General features: G+C 42.0%; 1 protein-coding gene across 1 annotated transcript in view; it reads left to right on the top strand.

Moving 5' to 3' along the window:
- Positions 1–18,063, top strand: part of LOC118215029 (SH3 and multiple ankyrin repeat domains protein 2-like) — a 108,209-nt gene extending 90,146 nt beyond the window's left edge. The window contains exon 14 of the mRNA XM_035395401.1: positions 16,157–18,063. Within this exon, the coding sequence (XP_035251292.1) occupies positions 16,157–16,664 (508 nt within the window). The 3' untranslated portion in view covers positions 16,665–18,063. The remainder of the gene's footprint in view (positions 1–16,156) is intronic.
- Positions 18,064–21,019: the final 2,956 nt, after the last annotated feature.

Below are 21,019 nucleotides of genomic sequence, written 5' to 3'. Positions count from 1 at the left end.
AGACCAGGGAGATGATAGAGAAACCTTTGTGGAAAAGAAGCTTATGGAACAGACCCATGTTAAGACCAGGAAGCAGACAAAAGAGCAGACCAGGAAGCAGGCAATGGAGCAGACTGGAGTTCAGACCAGGAAGCAGACCATGAAGAACACCAAGAAGCAGACCAGAAAGAAGGTAATGGAGCAGACCAATGTTAAGACCAGGAAGCAGGCAACAGATCAGACTGGAGTTCAGACCCGGAAGCAGGCAACGGAACAGACTGGAGTTCAGACCAGGAAGCAGACCACGAAGAACACCAGGAAGCAGACCAGAAAGAAGGTAATGGAGCAGACCAATGTTAAGACCATGAAGCAGGCAACAGAGCAGACTGGAGTTCAGACCAGGAAGCAGGCAATGGAACAGACTGGAGTTCAGACCAGGAAGCAGACCATGAAGAACACCAGAAAGAAGGTAATGGAGCAGACCAGGGAGCAGGTGATGCAGTAGACCAAAGCAGCAGATCAGAGAACAAACCAAGGAGGAGATACAGAAAACATGGCACTCTTAGCACTGCCCAAAGAAATCTTTTCAATAATAATCAAGTTAACCCTTGAACTGGACATGTCTATGATTTGAACATTCAACACCTTTTCAGAGAACTGCCTAAGCTATATCTACCCTGGATCTATGTGAGAGGTTCTTAAGCTGAAAGTCTTTGATTAGATAATGTCAGTGACTGTTCAGTATTATGACGCTGTACAAAGCTGCCGGATGTAGCAGTGGTCTTGCCAAATGAATCAGGGAACTTTTTTATAAAGGTAATCGGTGGATGAAGGCCTGGATTGTGCTTAGACACATAGGATACGAGCGGTATAAGGTCATCTTCCAAAGACATCTTTTGGAAAAAGACTACTTTTTAAAAATGGGCAGCAACAGTTTTGCAGCAGCTATAGCTCTATTTGTCAGTCGGTCGGTCAGTTAGTTGGTCCACAGAAAGTGTCCCACCCCGTAGCAGCCCCAGGAGGCTGAAATTTGGCATGGACATTAGTCATGCCCGGAAGGTAGAGCTGAGTAACTTTCAGGCTGATTGACCAAGAGGGGACATGGTGATGGGCGTGGCCTATCACAAAAAGCTGCATTACTCCCAAATGGATTCATACCTTTGCAGAAGATTTTGTGGAAAGGTTGGTCATGAGCCAAAGAGGTCACATGTTTGTGTGAGGGTGTGTGAGGGGGCGTGGTGGGGGGCGTGCCCTATCACAAAAAGGCGCATAACTCCCGAATGGATTCACAGATTTGCACAAGATTTTGTGGAAGGGTTGGTCATGAACCAAAAAAGAGGTCACGTGTTGGTGTGAGGGTGTGTGAGGGGGCATGGTGATGGGCGTGGCCTATCACAAAAAGGCACATAACTCCCGAATGGATTCACAGATTTAAACAAGATTTTGTGGAAAGGTTGGTCATGAGCCAAAGAAGAGGTCACGTGTTTGTGTGAGGGCGTGGGAGGGGACATGGTGATGGGCGTTGGCCTATCACAAAAATCTGCATTACTCCTGAATGGATTCATACCTTTGCAGAAGATTTTGTGGAAAGGTTGGTCATGAACCAAAGAAGAGGTCACGTGTTTGTGTTTTCTATTGCTGCTGGCCTCTGAGAGGTACCAAACACAATTTCATTGTATGCCTACAATGGCAAATATAGTGTCTCTCTCAAGAGTACAATGGCAGTGTCCTACCTAAGAATCGAACCTATGACCTTTTGATTACAAGCCCAGTTCCTTTTTTTAAGTTTTGTTACAGGGCTGAACATTAACTGTAACACCGAGTGACCAATCCATGAGCAGTTCCAATTTTTTTTTTTAGGCTTATAGAGCTCAATGAAGAGACCCCAAACAGGCAGGTCAGTTAGAGGGCAGCGCAGATATGAAGGCATTTTCACGCTTGTGTTTAAAATGTTGGGCATGTGACGCTATACAATTGTGCACCTGTTCTTCACTAACCTAAATGCAGGCGTAGCATCTAAAAATGCAGCTAAAAGAGTAAAAGGCACAATTAGCCTACTTCAGCAATTAATCACCATTTCTGTTTTGAGTATGTAACGCGGTTGCTAGAGTGATTAAACAAACAAAAACGACTTCACACTTCTCTTACACTTCTGGGCTATTGTCACCAGCCGTGTTTAGTCTGTGGCCATCTTGGCAGGGTTCTGCATTGTTAACCATTACAGGACTATGGGTGATACCTATAATTTGGTGCGTCAGAAACTTTTTTGTTGGCCTAACCAATTTGTGATATAGCTTTGCTGTGGGATTCCAGTGGTCATAGCCTATGAGATATTTTTCTGTAACAAAGTGTGATATGCTGATACACACATGCATCATTGGGTCACCACAATATTTCTAAAATAATGGGTCATATGGCCCTCCTAAACTGGCCCCGCACTCCCCGTCCTAATACCCAAGCTCTGCCACTGTGGTCAAAGATAACGTGTTTTCACTTGTGCCATGATTTAAATGGTAAAAATCATTAAGCCTATCTTGTCTCTTTGTTTTCTTTTTTGAATCAGTTAAGAATTACAGGCAGTTTTTTTGTTACAAAATACATCAAGCAGGTTCCTTTTGTTTCGCAAATGAGTAGTCTAATTGGAGGTGTAAATCGGACAATCGGTCATCAAAGAAACTGATTAAAAGTGTTATGTTAGGCCACCTATTGCTTGAACAGATACAGATAATCAGGCATAGTAGTAGGGAGGGCAAAACGAAGCGTTAGAATGTCGCCAGCAGTGTATGTGCGTGAGCTTGACAATACATTTCTCACAGAAATGTCGTTTGTTACCTTTTTTTAGTTCATTACAGTGGTGATAGAAGTTACTAGAATTAAGTGGTACTGTGCTGTTAGCCTTTATTGATCACTGTACAAGGTTAATGTGAAGTAGCTAGCACAATCTGACAGTACTAACCCATAAAAATGTACTTTGAATGGTACTTGGTCAATCGAACGGTAAATGTGAAAAACATTTGATTATAGTCAGCGGCACCGAAATTTTCTGTCACACCCTCGATAAACAGCAAAAGTCCCAGTAGAAGATTGAATTAAATCTTTTAAAGTTATATATTTTCTGAAACCTTATCGATTCCGCTTGGCCATAGTGAGTGAAACTAGGCGATCTGAGCATATAGTCGCTATGTAAATTACGTCAGAAGGATTCAGCCTTGTTGTTTGCTACCTAAACTTCACAGCACACTCAAATCCCTTAGCATGCTTGTAGCATGAAGTGTCTACTTTCAAAATCCATTTAAACCATTCACAAATGACTTGGGACTTTGAAGTTATAAGTCGGGATGTATCAAGTGTCCAGTGAAAATACTGACCTGGCTATCAGTCAGAATTCTGAGAGAACCAACTGCCATAAATGACCGCGTAAAATCAACCAGTAAGAGTTATTATGATGTCACTGGTTCAGAACCCCATAAATGTAAACAGTCGAATGTTCAGTGAAATCTATCGGTTTTCGGTGCCGTCGGAGTCCCGATCTTATCATTGATGGAATTTTGGGAAAGTGCGAGCTAAAAGGCCACAAAAACAGCCAATATATCACATTAATATTCCATATATGTACGATCGCTGTTCACAATACGTTAATTTAAGGCTAAACTGGTATTTTAACCACAATACTTATGTTAATTTCCTGAAATAAATTTTTCGGTTGTCCTCCCTAATAGTAGTGTAATGTAGTGTAGTGTAGTGCTCATTATCCAAGATCTTTTCTACAGTGTGGTATAAAGCATTTTATTTTTCACAAATGGGTGGGTTTGTTTTGACAGTTTATTTTTCATGCATAATGGCATAAATGCTACAGTGTAATCAACTAACAATATATAAATCGCTGACTTTCCAGAAACAAATAGTTGCTTCCTTTTTTTTTTTTGAAAGATGATTGCATACATCTTTCGATGCTGATAGAACCTGGGGTCATTGGGTGTTTCGGGTCTTTCAACATCAGACACCCTCTTCCAGGCGACCCAGCCACGGTTGATCAGACCACGACTTGTGTTCAGGTGGCATTTGCTCCTCCCCATGGACCTCCTCTCCTGATCCAGAGCCATCTCGATGCCTTCTCCGCTGCCTCTGTGATGTTCCTGATGGCCGTTCTCCCCATTCCAGTGATGCCCAGTGCACTCAAGACTTTGTAGAGTGATTGCCCCACAAAACCTCTACAGCCAACCTCGGTAGGCATACACTTAGCCCTCCAGCCCTGCTTACGGCAGTCAATGGCAAGGTCTCCGTACTTGGTCCTTTTCCTCTCACGGGCCTCCTCCAGGCGGTCGTCCCACGGCACTGTTAAAAAAAAAGGATGACGTTGGCCACTTCTGACACCAGGAGGATGTGTGGCCTTAGGGTGGTTGTGGCAATGTGCCGTGGAAACTTCAGCTGTTTTTTCAGGTCCACCAAAAGCTGCCAGTCTTGCACAGTTTCCAGGATTCCTACAGGCTTCTTAGTTCCTGTGGGCAGCCGCTCTCCAGCCTTCACAAAGGTGATCATCTGGGTGGTTGGGCGTGCTCGTCTGCAGCTGTTGATTCCCATGCTGATGGCTTCTGCAATAGGTTTCAGCACCTGATCATGGTGCCAGGTGTACCGCCCGTGCCCCAGAGCTTTTGGACAGCAGCTCAAGATGTGCTCCAAGGTGCTCAGCCTGGGCATTGCAGGCAGTCCGGAGACTCAACTTTGCCCCAGCTAAAGAGGTTTGATGGGCTGGGCAGGACGTCGTACACCACCTGGATCAGGAGCTTGATGAGCTGCGGTTCTGCCTGCCAGAGATCTGTCCATGTGACTTTCCAGTCCATGGCATGCTCCCACCTTGTCCAGGCCCCCTGCTGTCTCATGCCTACAGCTCTGCTGGACCTCTCATTCTCCACCGCTGCCCTCACTTCCTCCTGGACCAGCCTGCGCCTCTCCTTCCCCTTAGCCTTGTCATACTGGGGAGTTGAGAATGTTCCCAGGCCAGCCCTTCCCTGGGTCACTGCTCAGTTCTTTAATAGGCTATGACATTAAAAATTAGCCGCTTCCCTCGGCATGTAATCACTGTCATTACAGGGAAAGGCACAATCTTCTGTGCAACATTTGAAGAGGGGTTATCTTTTTTAGAATTCTAAGTTCCTCAGGACGCTAGCAGTGTAACATTTAGGGACACCTAAATATAAGAAAGCATGTATACATAACTGACTTCTCAAGAAAAAAATAACATCATTTAACTGCAATTAAAAAAAAATATGTAGCTTTATCTACTCTAATTTAATATATTTGTTAAATGACCTGCTAAAGTGAGCCAAGATACAAATTTTGTTTTAATGTGTGTACATGGAACACACGTGAATACGTTGTGAACAGAAAGTGTCACCTCCCTCTGCAACTAGAGTGATTCCACAGGAAGAGGGAAGCAGCTAATTTAAAATCGTTTTAAAGGAAACAGCCGTTATTTTCTGACAAGTTAGGTATTTTTACTGTTGATTTCTGAGTAGCATTTATGACATTGTGAAAAATAAACTCAAAATATGATATTTTTAAATATTTGAATGGTTTCTATGCTGATATATTAGCTGGTATTAGGGCTCTATTTTTTCCCAAATACTAATGTTATCTTAAAATCACAGAGCTTTAGCAGTCATCTTAAGATAGCGAATCACCCCGAAATGCAATGTGGCATGATGTCAAGTTCAATGCAGAATTATAGAAGCTGTCCTTGTGATGAAAAATGACTTACTGCTGTCCCTAACTGTCATAACCCTTCAACAATTTCCCTCTGGCCGGCAGCACCTTTCCCGCAGAGGCAAATGCGTCAAATGAGACCCTAAACCACTGTAAGTAGACCTAGTCATTCCAGACTTAATTATATTTTAACATGAAACTTACTCTGTTATTTGAGTCATTAAAATAGAAATAAAAATGTACTGTATGGGCCACCACAGTTGGGCAGCAGTGTGGCTCTGTGTCCTGTCACATGGCCTGGGTGAGGTCAAACTGAAGCTCCATCAACATGACTGACTGCACAACATAGCAAATTGGCCTCACTCACTTCATAAGACAAAAAACAGATTGCCGTGTCAGCAATCAACCAGCAAGAATGCAGAATTCTTGCCATTTCATCCCATTCCCAACGGCTTCTGTGTGACAGACAGGTACGCTTGATTGACGTGAAATGTGGCCAACCTGCTGCTGTTGAGAACTTTGTTACATTAAGCGTGTGCATTCATTCATGGTATGGTAACTTAAATGTGCAATGACATGACAGCAACATGATTACTTGCGTTTTATATGGGGCAGAGGCGTTGTAGTAACTGGATAAAAACCTGTCCATTTTAGGCAGGGACTTTCACTGTAAATATCCGACGGAAAATGGTGTGAATGTACAAGCTGGGATTTTGTCCAGACATGACATTGGTGTAATGAATTAACTTTTATGGCAATACAGGTTGCCATACAATTTGGCTTACATTGAACCTGATAGTAACACATGTTGGCAGTGCAACTGGTGCAAGAAAACTATTTTAGGATTTGCTTTCAATATCCGATGGAAAATGGGGTTTTAAATGTAAACTGGGATTGTCTTAGTGAAGAAATGATGCTGGTCTAACAAAGGCACTTTTATGACAATACAGCTAGCCTGCAGTTGTAGGTACTTGATTCTAGAAATAGAAAGTACACACATGGTAATGGAAAACGTAGGCTAGTTAAGATAGTAGCTCTGGCCAACAGTAGCCTACATATAGAAATGTAGCATACACACGCAGACACAGACACACAAAATGCTAAATAGACTGAAGGAAGAATTTAGTAAATTAATACAATTTTTGGGCGTCACCAAGCCACTCCAGATGTTTTTAAGACCAGTCTGGTAAAACCACTACTCAAGAAATCTAATCTGGATACTTCTGTTCAGAAAAATTCCAGACCAATATCAAACGTGCCGTTTGTGAGCAAAATTATAGAAAAAGTAGTTTTTAAACAAATTAATTCTTATCTTGTCTAAAAAAATATTCTTGAAAATTTCCAGTCAGAATTCCGTGCTAATCATCCCTAATCACTTTAGGGATAGTAGTAAATGATTTACGGTTAAGTGTTGATAGTAACAATGTTTCAGTTCTTGTCCTGCTTGATTTGAGTGCCGCTTTCGATACCATACACCATAGCATTGAAAGGTGGGTCAGTGTTAGGGAAATTACCATTTTTACCGTTTTCCATCCCAACATAACCAGAGGTGAGATCCTTCCTTGATAACACAGGGTCACAGCACTTTCAAAGATCAATAAGAATTTATTCAACTTGCAAGAAGAAAGAATGAGAGAGTCTCACAAAACTCTCTGAAGTTTCAGATGAAGGCCGTTCCTTATACCCACAATCACAGTAACTTTCCACTATGCACACAAACTCCTTCTCCTTCTCACACAAACAATTGCCCTCTGACCTAATTAATCTTCCACCATTCTTAGTAGTGGACACCCCGTCGGACAACCTTGGTCTTCTAGATTTATTTAATCTTCTGATAAGGTTGACCTTACAATATGGTATAACAATAATCAAGACAGTAATAAAGGATACATTTAATCATGTGATTGTCTCTATGTTAACAAACGTATACTGTCAATCAGAAAATTACTCTTACAGTCGGTCTCTCTGGTAATGTGCTATAATGGTTCCGTACCTATGTAATGGATAGAAAGTGTTTAGTGAAACTTGGTGACAATGTCTCTAAGCTTGTAGATGCAAACTGTGGCATAACGCAGGGGAGCATTCTTGGACTGCTGTTATTCTCCTTGTACATGCTTCCTTTAGGCAAGATCAGCTTCACCATGTGAATTTCCATGGTTATGCAGATGATACGCAGTTATATGTCTCTGTTGAGCCAAATGACCCAAATGCCATGAGCGTTCTTGCAGCCTGTCTAGCCGACATAAATAAATGGATGAACAAAAATGTCTTGAAATTAAATGAAGGAAAGACAGATGTACTTCTAGTGGGCATAAGTCAAAAAGATACCTGCTGCAGGCAAAGATGGGAAGCCTGGCTCAACAGACAAAATCTGAGGTCAGAAACCTGGGAGTGATCTTGGATGCTGACCTCAACTTAAAAATTTGCACAAGGTGACCATTTTTTCACCTCAGAAACATAGCCAAAGTAAGACCCTTTTTACTGACCAAGATGCTGAAAAGCTTGGTTTTATTTCTAGCTGCTTGGACTACTGTAATTAACTTTTTACCGGCCTGCCCAAGAAGTCTATTGATAAACTCCAAGTTATCCAGAATGCGGCTGCTAGAATCCTAAGAAAAACCAAGAAAAGAGAACATATTACACCCGTCCCTGCTGCTCTGCACTGGCTTACAGTTTCTATTAGAGTTGATTTTAAAGTCTTGTTACTTGTATATAAAGCTTTAAATGGCCTTGCACCTTTTTATATCAAAGATAGCCTATCACCTTATGTACCAACTCGAGCACTTAGATCATCCACAGTGGGCTTACTTAATGTACTTGTGGTTAAACAGAATAAAAGTGGTGAAGGTGCTTTCTGCTATTATTCAGCAAAACTCTGGAACACTCTCCCACAAAACATTAGAACAGCAGACTCAGTTGCCAATTTTAAAAAGCAGCTCAAAACCTTCCTTTTTAATTTGGCTTTTAATTCATTTTTATTCTGTCCATCGATACTTATTCATATTTTTATTTCTTGTTTTATAAAATTTTTATTGTTATCTTTTATCTTTTATTTTACTCATTTATTTCACTCATTACTCATTGACTCTTTCATATTAAATATATTTTATTCATGTTTCTATTTCAATATACACTGTTTTATTCTTTATGTTTTAAACCCTTATAACTGGTTTGCTGTGCTTTTCCCTGTTTTTGCCTTTTGTTTTTATTTTTCCTGTTAAGCACTTTGAGCTGCAGTCTGCATGAAAGGTGCTGTACAAATAAAGTTATTATTATTATTATTATTATTATTATTATTATTATAATATTATCTTGCCGCAGTTTCTATACGACTAGTAACGTTACCTACCGTACCGAAGTCCAACACAGAATTTAGTGCTTGTTAATTTCACAGTCGTCTGCAGTAGTAATGCAAGTCAGTCTGTTGTGTCTTAAGCAAGGTATAGCGGACGTGAAACTGCAGAACTGTGTTAGGTGAGGGTGTTTTGTACATGTATTTCAGAAATATTAGTTTCTTGCAGAGATTACACAGATGCAAAAGTGTTAATGTTTCATTTTGAGTCACCCAGCAAGGCTGTCTAATGAGTGAAATAAAAGTTTTCATGAGTCTGAACAGGACTTGAACCTCGCCTGTCAGTCATGCAAAAATGTCGCAGGCAGATGTTCTACCTGTTTTAAATGAGTGCACTAGTATGTATGAAATTTTGCGTGAGTAGTTGAAGTCGGTGAAAATGCCAAATGCAGAACTGTGTAAAGGGTTTAGTGGTAATGAACTGCCGTTATGCAGCCAGTCTGTGTTGTCGTTAACAACAAGGTAGCTGACGTAAAACTCAGTGAAAATGGTGAAAGCAGAACTGTGTAAAGTGAGGGTGTATTTTATATGTATTTGAGAAATAAATGAGTTTCCCGCAGAGATTATACAGATGCAACAGCAGAAGTGATAATGTTATATTTTGAGTTAGCCAGACTGTCTAACGAGTGAAAAGAAAGAGTTTCCCTTTGCAAGCGTGCGAAAATGTAGGCAGATGCAGTACCTGGTGAGCTAACACAGAAGATGTAGGAATATCAAAATGTGGCTTTTTAAATAAGTGCACTGGTATATATGTAATTTTGCATCTGCATCCGATGTATTGAATAGTTGACATACCCGAAATGTCCAATTTGTGGGCTTGGAGCATTGATGATGTAATCTGGCAGGAAAAATAAGAAGAAGAAGGAGAAAAAGGGTAACTTTGAATCCTTAAGTCAATGGTTGGAAATGGTAAACGTCCAGATTCATATTCTGTGCCAGCAGTATAGCTCCTATAATACAACTAACATCAAAGAAGTAGTCCAGATTCTAGAAAAAGGGGTATCGAACATGAGATTCACTTCAACATAGATTCTGCTAATGTAACACTGCTTCAGAAAAGGAAACTGGAGCTCAGCTCCTTTATGTAGGAGGGGACACTGGTCACAGCTTGTTTTATTTCAGTAAAGGACATGAATGCCCCAAGTTCATTCTTCTTCAATCTGGAGAAGAATACAGCAAGTAGATGTTCTGCCTCATGCTGCCAGATGGAAGGGTCACTACAGACCCTGTCGAGATGAGGAGACATGCTTTTCATTTCTACACTAACCTTTTTTGCAGTAGAGGACTGTAATGAACAGTGTACAGCAGAGCTCCGGGAGGGACTACCTCAGCTATGTCCCAGAGAAAAAGTTGCTCTAAACAAGGACCTTGGAGGAGTTGACCACGGTGGTGGAACAGCTGGCCTTGGGGCCTGAACCAGTGATAGATAGGCTGCCCATTGTATTTTATAAGTTTTGGGATTGCCTGGGAGCTGATTTTCATGAATGCAATCGTGGAATGCTTTCCCAAAGGCTTAGTACCATCATCATACAGGAGGGCTATCCTCACACTTCTTCCGAAAAAGGGGGGACCTGACCCTTTTAAAAAACTGGAGACTTGTTGCACTTCTTTGCACAGATTACAAAGTGCTTTCCAGGGCACTTTCAAATAGACTGATGAATCTAGAGGAGGTGGACATCACAGGGCTGACACCATTCTACACATCAGTTCTTCACTCATGGCAGGGCCTCCAGAGACGCTGGTGAGCCATCTGGAATGTGAGGAGCCTCTGTCTTTAAACAACTTACTACAGACTGAAACTGTCTTTAGCCAGTTTACGAGCTGCTCTACATGAAGCTGGGACACATCATGAAGGCCAGAAAAAGAAATGTGCATGTTTTGCTAAACTTCTTATTAGGAATGGCTAAGCTTGCCATCTGGATTACTAAAAAATAATAAAATTAAGGGTTTTGCAGACCCAGTGCAGGTGGCAACAGGGCTAATAGCTGCCAGACTCAGAGTTGACCATGTCATACAATAAGCTTGAGAAATAACTTTAGGAGGTTTTCAGTCACATCTGGGTTATGGGGGGGGGGGGGGCATGTTGTGTATAGCATAAGCAGATAGCTTTTTTCTTTTTGATGCTAATTTTTTGTGTTTTGTAAATATTATAAACTAACCTCTCGTACACATTATAACTTATCTTTGCACTGGTGGTTTAATAAAGGTATCCCTATGCATAGATCAGTTATAATTCTCCAGTCCATGTGCTCCCTCTAGCCAATTACTCGCTCAACCAATAAAAAATCAGAAGAAAAAAAAAACTCAGGAGGAACAGTCATCTAGGCTATATAGACAGGCACAGAAAGAAAAATATTGTTGATTGTCTTGATTGTTTGGAAGTGGACGCGGTAGGGAATTTCATTAACAAGTAATTTCATCTATGGAACATTTTAAAGAAAGATGAATAAACAGCCCCCACGAACGCCAGCTATTATTAACGGCAACTTTGATTGCTTGAGCAAAATCAACAGGTTGCTGGTCAGCAGCTAAACTAGGATTGAATATTTCCCACATAAGCTACATAACGTTTTATTCAGCGGCGACTGATGAGCTGAAAATTGGTGGGGTGCAAAACTTTCCTTTAAACTAATCATTGATCTCAACCTGTTTTCACTAGTAATTTTCCTTTATTATCAAGCGTGCCAACGATCGGACTAATCAAATGGCAAGTAGCCTAACACACAGCGTCTAATCCCCCTAACCGTGTTAGGGGGATTAAATCATAAATTCAATTTATCCGTTAAAAATCAGTTTTAATCACCAAGTAGTCTACACTTAACAAACAAGATACACCGGTCTGTTATCTACCATGTTAGCTATCAGAATAACCAGCAAAAACAAAGCCTGCACTTCAATTTTGTTTACAATCAACGCATTGCAGATATTTTCCATGAATACGAGTGCGGAGAAAGAAGTGCATGTATCCGCAAATGATGTTGATTAAAAATGTGCACAATTTCATAGGCTACTGCAAATGAAAATAAATGTACGCTATAAGGCCTAGGCTACTCGCTAACACTGCCTGTTTGGGGAGAGCTGGCTATATATGATAGTATTGAGTGGCCTATTTTGTGGATTAATTGTATTGATACTCAAGGGGGAAAATCAGGGGAAGATTCCGCCACTACTTAGTGATTAAAACTGATTTTTCTAAATCGCATTTATCATTTAATCTCCCTAACACAATGCGAAGAAGCTGTGTGTCCCTTTCCAATTGATTAGTCTGATGTTTGCATGCTTGATAATCACTGAAATTAATTAAAACAGTTTGAAATCAATGATTAGTTTAAAGGAAAGTTTTGCGCCGCACCAGATTAAGAAAGATGGATAATGGAGGAAGTAAGTGAGGACAAAAGAGGAGGATGACCGATTATTTTCGTGGGTAAAAAAAAATTCTCAGCATTAATGACACTCAATAAACTTGAAATATTTCATGTAAAAGCTTGGATCAATAGTATGCATTCTTTTTAAAACATTGTTTTCTTTAATTACAATTATGTGCACAATACATTAATACAACTATTTTGAGCTGAGACACTCATTGGTGTGTACCTTTTTTCACCCACCTCCCACCGGATCTCAGGGTCCACCCACCTCCCAAATCCCAATTTAACCCCTGGGTAACACCTTTTAGTTTTGTGGAAGGGACTACTAATTCCCTGTAGTCTGGGGGACAACCAGTGGGTGTGTCTCCTCTGCACCATGTCTCCTGTAAAATGAGAACATCAACATCTCCTATCTCTTTTATGAATTCTTGGTTTTTGCTCTTTAAACCAAACACAGAAGCGCTCAAACCCTGAATATTCCATGAAGAAATTCTAAAAGATTTAATTTTTAAACTATTTGTTAGAATAATTTTTGTTTTTGCTCGTCATTTAAAAAACAAGAAAGTTTTACATGAAATAATATTAACATTGATTTTGAACCTTATTCAGAAAAGATTATTGAACATTATTATTATTATTATTATTATTGTTATTGTTATTATGGTTGGTTGTATTATTTGTACCACAGTGGTATAGCACTGCACTGGAGCTATGCATACTCAGTGGTTCATGCCACTGTCTGTGGACCATGAGTGAGCAGATAAGGCTTAGCATCTGCTGGATGTCCCTGAGCTGGTTTGTGGCTGGGCCTGCTACTCCACTTACAACCTGAGCGAAGCTGGGTGCTCCTGGCTGAGGTTCCTGCTGGGGTACTGATGCAAGGCTGGGGGGCAGTGCTGGTTCCGGTCTGGCTGTGTGCTGGTCTGGTGGAAAGTGTCCAGGGATTTCCTGTCGGCCTGGTTGTGGTGGATAGCCTAGGTGAGGGTGCTGACGTCGGTTGGGGGGTCCTGCTTGGTGCTGTGTGTCCTGGTGCTGGGGTGTGTCTCCCTGGCGGTGCTGTGTATCCTGGTCCGGGCGTGTCTCCCTGGCGGTGCTGTGTGTCCTGGTGCTGGGGCGTGTCTCCCTGGCGGTGCTGTGTGTCCTGGTCCGGGCGTGTCTCCCTGGCGGTGCTGTGTGTCCTGGTACTAGGGGGCGTGTCTCCCTGGCGGTGCTGTGTGTCCTGGTCCAGGCGTGTCTCCCTGGCGATGCTGTGTGTCCTGGTCCTGGGGTGTGTCTCCCTGGCGGTGCTGTGTGTCCTGGTGCTGGGGCGTGTCTCCCTGGCGGTGCTTTGTGTCCTGGTGCTGGGGCGTGTCTCCCTGGCGGTGCTGTGTGTCCTGGTGCTAGGGTGTGTCTCCTTGGCGGTGCTGTGTGTCCTGGTACTAGGGGGCGTGTCTCCCTGGCGGTACTGTGTGTCCTGGTGCTGGGGCGTGTCTTTCTGTTCTCAGAGGACTGGGGGCGTGTCTGTTTGTCCTGTAGCTGAAGGTAGTCTCATGGTTAAAAGCAACATCCTTCAGTGTTTTGGCAAAGGTAGGGACAGCTAGCTTGTACAGATGTATGTGGTTGTACAGACTGTCTATGCCGAGTGTAGGGTGGTGGGCCAGGTGGACATCAAGGTCCCTTGAGATGCTGGCGTTGATCTTGTTTATTGTGAGAGGGTGGGTCCTTTCTTGGCAGCAAAGTGGACATCACAATTTTAGAGCTTGGGAAAGTGTGGCTAGCCTTCTCTATAACTGCCCTCAGTGATGTTGCTACTCTGTCTTGCTCAGCCCTCAGGTTGTTGGTTTCTGTATGGATTGGGTTGTGGCTGGGGCAGCTGAGCTGGGACTCAGAGAGCAGCTCCAATGCCGTTTGGGTGGTTGGACACCAGACCACTTTGTGTCTGGGGAAGAGCTTTTTCTCTTCAATACATTTTCTGTTCGAATCAATTAGCAGCACAATGTCTGCTTTCCCATTTGAGTGGGTGCTGGGCTCTGGTGATGACTCTTGGTTGCGGGGTGCATCTGCGCTGATAAGAGTTGAGGGCGTTTGCAGAGTTTGGGGGTCCGGGCTGATCTGGGTGGAGCTCAATGTCGTGGGGAGGTTTGGGTCAGTGGAGTGGATCTGTTCCCTCATTCCGTCTGCTGTATTCCCTCTGTCCTGTAGTTCCTGAGTGCTGCCAGCTCTGTCTTGTAGTTCTCCCTGTCCTGCAGTTCCTCTCTGAGTGCTGCCAGCTCTGTCCTGCTGCAGCTCTCTGACCTGCTCAGCCAGTGCTACTAGCTGCTCCATGTAGCTGTCCCTGTTCTGCTGTAGCTCCCTCACCTGCCCTCTCAGTCCTGCCAGCTCTGACCTGTGGTTCTCCCTGTCCTGGTGCAGCTCTGATAGCGTGCCATTCTGCTGGTCTGTGTCTCTGTCTGTCTGTTGTTTAAGGACCCTCTCCCTCAGCTGCACTAGCTCTATTTCCAGCTGTGTGAAAATTGTCCTTTATTTTGGTCAGAGCTCTGTTGGCTAGGAGGGATTGGGCCTGATCTGAGTTTGGGAGTTCACTCTCCTCCTGGCCCTGCTCCTCTGTCTGGCTGCTGACTGTACCTGCAACATCGGGGTCTGTGGGGGGTCTGTGGGGGGGGCTTAGACTAGCAGAGGCCTTTTCCCTTGTAGCTGTTTCTTTCAGAGCCAGGAAAGCTGTTTGGAATTCTCTGAGGTTGCCCTGCACCATTATTGTTCCATTTTTATATAAATTGACTGTCATCATAATGCAGTCAAGTTCATCAGGTTCCTTTATTTTTACTTTCAACCCATTGCAAATTCCCTCTTTTTTACTCGAAGGATAGTGGATCAGAAGGGCTTTAGGCTGGTCAGAGTACAGAATGAGGTTGCTAACTTCTCCGTTTTTATAACAGTCAACAAACACAGTCTCTGGCTTCTCCCTCAGAAGCTGTTGTTTAAACTGTTTTATGTTGCTCTCATTTGTGATTTCTGGGGGATAGTGAATTGGTCTGCAGTGTGGGTAGATTGTATCACTGAGTGGATTTTCTTTGCTGCGCAGTGGGGGAGGGGCTGCTGCTCTTCTGATTGGCTCATTTATGCAGCTAGTTTAAATTGTTACATTTAAACAGAGTGGAGCTGGAGTTCAACTACTGGTAGCCCAAATCTCATTTTTTAAAAGTTTTTTTTCTTAGCCCACTTTGTTAGCCCTTTAGCTTATTACTTAGCGCTTAGCAATAGCTTGTAATTTAAAAATCACAAAAATTTAAACATAAAAAACAACAGTTATATAGTTTATGTTCTTCTGTACTTGAATAGGTTTTTCTGTTGGTTACTAATGTACTCACTCCTGCTTTTTGTGTCAGATTTTCCTCCTGATTTCTTTTGCTGTCCTGTTTGCTAGGTCTGTTGCTGTATCTCCTCCCTCTCCTGTGATTAGGGTGTTGTTTCTTCAGATTGTCCTTTCTTTTTCTGAATTTGTTGCTTTTCCTTATCTACATGATTAACTATCTTTGTTGTAATTAAATTTAAAAATACAGTTTTAGACTGTTTCTTAACAAAGATAGCAGAGCATGACATGACATCTCTCTCTCTCTCTCTCTCTCTCTCTCTCTCTCTCTCTCTCTCTCTCTCTCTCTCTCTCTCTCTCTCTCTCTCTCTCTCTCTCTCTCTCTCTCTCTCTCTCTCTCTCTCTCTCTCTCTCTCTCTCTCTCTCTCTCTCTCTCTCTCTCTCTCTCTCTCTCTCGCTCTCCAGGGCTCTGGAGGTCTCAGTCTCAGGTACACAGCGAAACACCACAGTCACCTTCCCCACACAGCCTGGTGCCCATCAGGCGAACAGCGAGCCCCACCCCCTCACCTCCCCTCCGGACTCCAGCCCCACCCCTAGCCACGCGTCCTCCCTGTCCCACTCTCCCTCCCCCACGCTGACGGAAGTGTTCAGTCTGCCCACACCCCCCCTGTGTTCCGGGCCGTGCAGCCTGGGGTCGGGGGGGAGCCGGTCCTCGTCCCCTCTCACCCTCGCCCAGGCTGTCTCTGACAAGCCGTTTGCCTCCAAGCCTGTCCCGCTGTGGACCAAGCAGGATGTAGCGGACTGGCTGGAGAATCTCAACCTGGCTGAGCACAGGGACGCCTTTATGTACAACGACATTGAGGGAGCTCACCTGCCCAACCTGCAGAAGGAGGACCTGATTGATTTGGGTGTGACTCGAGTGGGCCACAGAATGAACATAGAGAGAGCTTTGAAACTGCTGATGGACAGATAAGGAAGGCCTCCTTTCCTACCATAGGATCACTTCTGTCACACCCCCCCCCCCCCAAAAAAAACTCCCTGTTCAGCGGCTAAATGAATGTTCCCATTGGGATTCATGATCAACTGCGAATTTGAATGAGAATCAGTTTTTGAATGAAGCACAATCACGGCGAATGTGGGTGAGACCACGGGCGCCAGGGTTTGATTTTTATGTGAGACACACAAGGGACAAATCACCTTGGAATATGACTATTTCTTTACAACAAAGACGCTCAAAGAATGTGTTGCTTCTCACCTATTTGTCTGGAGAGGACATGAAGCTGACATCAAAATCACTTTGTTTGTGCACACACAATAGAATCCCAGACTTAGTGTTTTTACACAAGACAATCAACTTCAATGTTTTTACACCTCTTTCAAATCAGTAGGGACACAATTATAGCAAACAATTTCATTGAGTTTTGCTTTCATTTGCTTTCTTGTTCTTTCTTAGGGCCTGGTTTAGATTTCCTTTTAAACTTCAGTATATCTATTCTAGTTGTCCAAAAGTTGTAAAATGTGTATTAGTCCTGGCTGTCTTCCACACCCATACAACTGATCATTCCCACCTCATTCTGGAAAAAGTACCAGATGAGAAATGTCATTTGTCCATTCAGAATAATTTCATAACCCATTTCCTCATTTTAGTCTGATCCCTAAATGGCAAATCTTATAATCGACCAACACAGGCTACCACCTCTCGAAATAAAGAAACATTTGCTTTATCATTCCAACTTCAGTGTGTGCACATGCAGATTTGTAGAAGGGGTAGTGAAATCAAAGAAAAACCCTGTGCACATCAATGTTGGAGCACGGAACTTGGTAAATGCTGAAGATTTAGACAGTAAAGAGAGGATCTCTTTGCGCTAACTGTGGGAGACGCCTGTACTGTTCAATCTTTCCTATACAAGGAAGCACTCATGGCACAGTGTGCTGCTACCCAGACAATTACAAAAGATGTGTAATTCAGATTCTGAAAACCATCAGTAAAGAAATGTATTTGTATATTCAGTAACTCCAATTTAGAAAATCAGTATTCGTTGTCTCTCCAATAAGGTTCTACCATCAGTATTTTGGAGTGGTTGAGATTGGAAATCTGACTGGAGATCTGTCATTATTCCAGGGGGATAAAAATAGATATAACATAGATATAGCCCAGTTTTGCCTTTGTCTACTTTGAAACCTTGGTTGGTATTATAGTCCTTTTATTAACTGTTAGGAGGCAAGGTGGCGGATTCAGCTACACTTGAGGCCAAAAGTTTACATACACCTAAGCTAAAGATATTCAAAATAAGGTTTTTCACAACTACACACACATTTCATGTTACCATACATTTTCTGTGTTAAGTCAATTAGGGTATCTACTTTATTTCCATAAGAGGTCATTTCAAAATAATAGCTCAGAGACAGATTTATTTCAGCTTTTATGTACTATATCAGATTTTCAGTGGGTCAAAAGTTTACATACACTTTGTTAGTATTTGGTGGCATTGCCTTTTAATAGCTTAACCCTTTGATGCACAAAAGCTATGCAAACCCCTTCTAATGCACAACATGGGTCAAAAATTACCCATATTCATTTCCTATGTTATTTCATGCATGGCTGAGTGTTTCTTTGCTATATCTTTTGAAATCAATTTATTTCATCATTTAATATTCCAAGTATTCATTACATATCTTGTTTTTGATTACCAAATCATTATTTTCATTTTTCCTTTCTTACTTTATGAACAAAAATAGCTTTTGTATTACTACATCAAGTTTACACACACAGGTAAAAAATGACCCATCTATGTAAGTGTGATTTTAAAAAATAAAGATATACTATAATAATAATTTTGTTAAAATAATTATTTTAGCAGTGATTTGGACCAAACAATAGTACATTTAATATTTGAAATATGTTTATTTGTCACTTTGTCACACATAACATACACATATCACTGAAAACCAGTAACACTGATATTGAACTGTAGTGTATCTGTAGTGTAACTGTAGTGAACTGTGGTGAATGTGACCGAATAAAAGAAAATAAAACTGATTAAATAAAATCACATGGGTACAGCGCAAATTGCCATCTCAGTGCTTACATGCCTCACAAATGGCACAAATGACAACTACATGCTTGTGCTCCTTGCACACAGGCCTGGTGCACTGGGAACACCAGCTGCTGACTTTCCTGCCTTTGGCAGCTTGCACTTCTTCCTCTTCACTTGGCTCTCCTGTCCTATGTCCTCCTGTGGCTGGGTGGTGGCTGCATTTTGTTTTTTTATCCCACATCTTCCCATTGCCTCTGTAATATTTTTGGAGGTGGGGCGTGCCCTCCATTCACCTCTTCATATGTGGCATGACAAGCTCTTTACCCAGCTCCTTGATGAATAGCCACCATGCATTGATCACACCACCCATGTAATCAGGGTGTTGTGCAGTGAAGTTGGTGTAGGCATTGAGGGTGGCAACATCCAGCACATTGTGCCAGTGCACCATGGGCCACCTCCGTGTTCTCCGCTTACATGAGTAGGTACGAACCATCTGATCCATTGTGTCCACTCCTCCTTTTGTTTTGTTATAGTACTGGATCACATCTGTTTTCTTCTTCATCTGTTGTCATCCACTGCTTTGTCATCATGCATGGTGCTCAGGAGGATAACAGCCTTTCCCTTCTTCGGCAGATAGCTCACCATGGTCATGTTGCCATTGAATCCAAATTCTGAGCAATGCATCTCCCTCAATTTGGATGGCTTCATGGCAGGCGGTATGTCTGGCTTGTTCTGGCGAAGAGTCCCCACAATGGTCAGGTTCTTCTCAAGGAGCTTCTCAGCCAGAGGGACAATGGTGAATAAGTTGTCCATTGTGATGTTGTGACCTATGATTTAAAAAATAAAAAATAAATTTTAAAAACAATGGTTTACTCAACATGGAATTCTTTAAATTGTAACACTAAAATAAACAGAATGCATTATCTATTGTATTGTATTGCATTGCATTTTATTCCATTCTACTCTTTTGCTTATTAAAAATAAAATACACACTATGAAAGATTGGAAAAATGATCTAGGTATTGCGTTAGAACTTCAAGAGTATATTCACTTCTGTATTCTATATTCACCTGTCTGTCTGATTCTGCTGCACAACTGTTGGACGATATTCTCTCCAAGGTTCCTCTGAACCTCCTCTCCTGGCTGTCTCCCTGTGTAGACCATTCCATTGCATAAGGGATCCTCATCGCACATCCAGAAGATTTTTATTCTGTATTTTGCAGGCTTGCTGGGCATGTATTGCAAGAACTTGCACCTGCCCCGGAATGGCACAAGCTGCTCATCTATGGTGACACAGTCACAGGGGATGAACCGTCTTCTGCCATTGGCCAGGAAACAGTCCCACACATACCTGAACACCGCCATGTGGTCTGTTTCCAGTCGCAAAGCCCTGGTCCTCTTGTCATCAAACTGTATGAAGACTTACATGTATCCATGTATCAGATGTGCAAAAGCAGCCGTGTTGAGTTGTGAAATGTGTGGCAGTTGTCCGCAGTAAATATGTTCCTAATTGCAAACATTTACAAATATCAAAAGTTCCTATCAAATTCCATAGTGAATACATATGGATCATTTTTGACCCAAACTTGATGCAGAAATGCAAAAACTATTTTTGTTTATAAAGTAAGAAAGGAAAAATAAAAATAATGATTTGTGGTAATCAAAAACAAGATATTTAATGAATACTTGGCATATTAAATTATAAAATACATTTATTTCAAAGATATAGCAAATAAACACTCAGTCATGCATGAAATAACATAGGAAATGAATACTGGTCATTTTTGACCCATGTTGTGCATTAGAAGGGTAGTGATACAAAAAAGATTTTTATTCAAAAAGTAAGGAAAAATTAAAATAAGGATTTGTGATGATCAAAAACAAGTTAATTGAGGGATACCTGGAATACTGAATGATGAAATGAATTTATTGCAAAGATATAGAAAATAAAAAGTCAGTCGGGTCACTTTTGACCCATGTTGTGCATCAAAGAGTTAACCGGAATTTTTACCCATTCCTCCTGACAGAACTGGTGTAACGAAGGCCAAAGTTCGTTCAGCCCTGGGATTTAATTTGTGCCTCCTTCCTGAATGATGCAGTGCCTGTGTTGTCCCAAGATTTTTATATTTGCATACAATTTTGTTTGTACAGTTGCTAGTGGTACCTTCGGTTGTTTGGAAAATGCTCCTAAGGAGGAACCAGACTTGTGGAGGTCCACAGTTTTTTTCTGAGGTCTTGGCTGAGTTGCTTGGATTTTCCCATGGGCTACCAGAAATAGAAACGAGTAATC

This window comes from Anguilla anguilla, chromosome 16, assembly GCF_013347855.1.
Source record: "Anguilla anguilla isolate fAngAng1 chromosome 16, fAngAng1.pri, whole genome shotgun sequence".
NCBI lineage: Eukaryota > Metazoa > Chordata > Actinopteri > Anguilliformes > Anguillidae > Anguilla > Anguilla anguilla.
The sequence above is the reverse complement of the archived record's forward strand: the minus strand, read 5'-3'. Positions and strand labels throughout refer to the sequence as shown.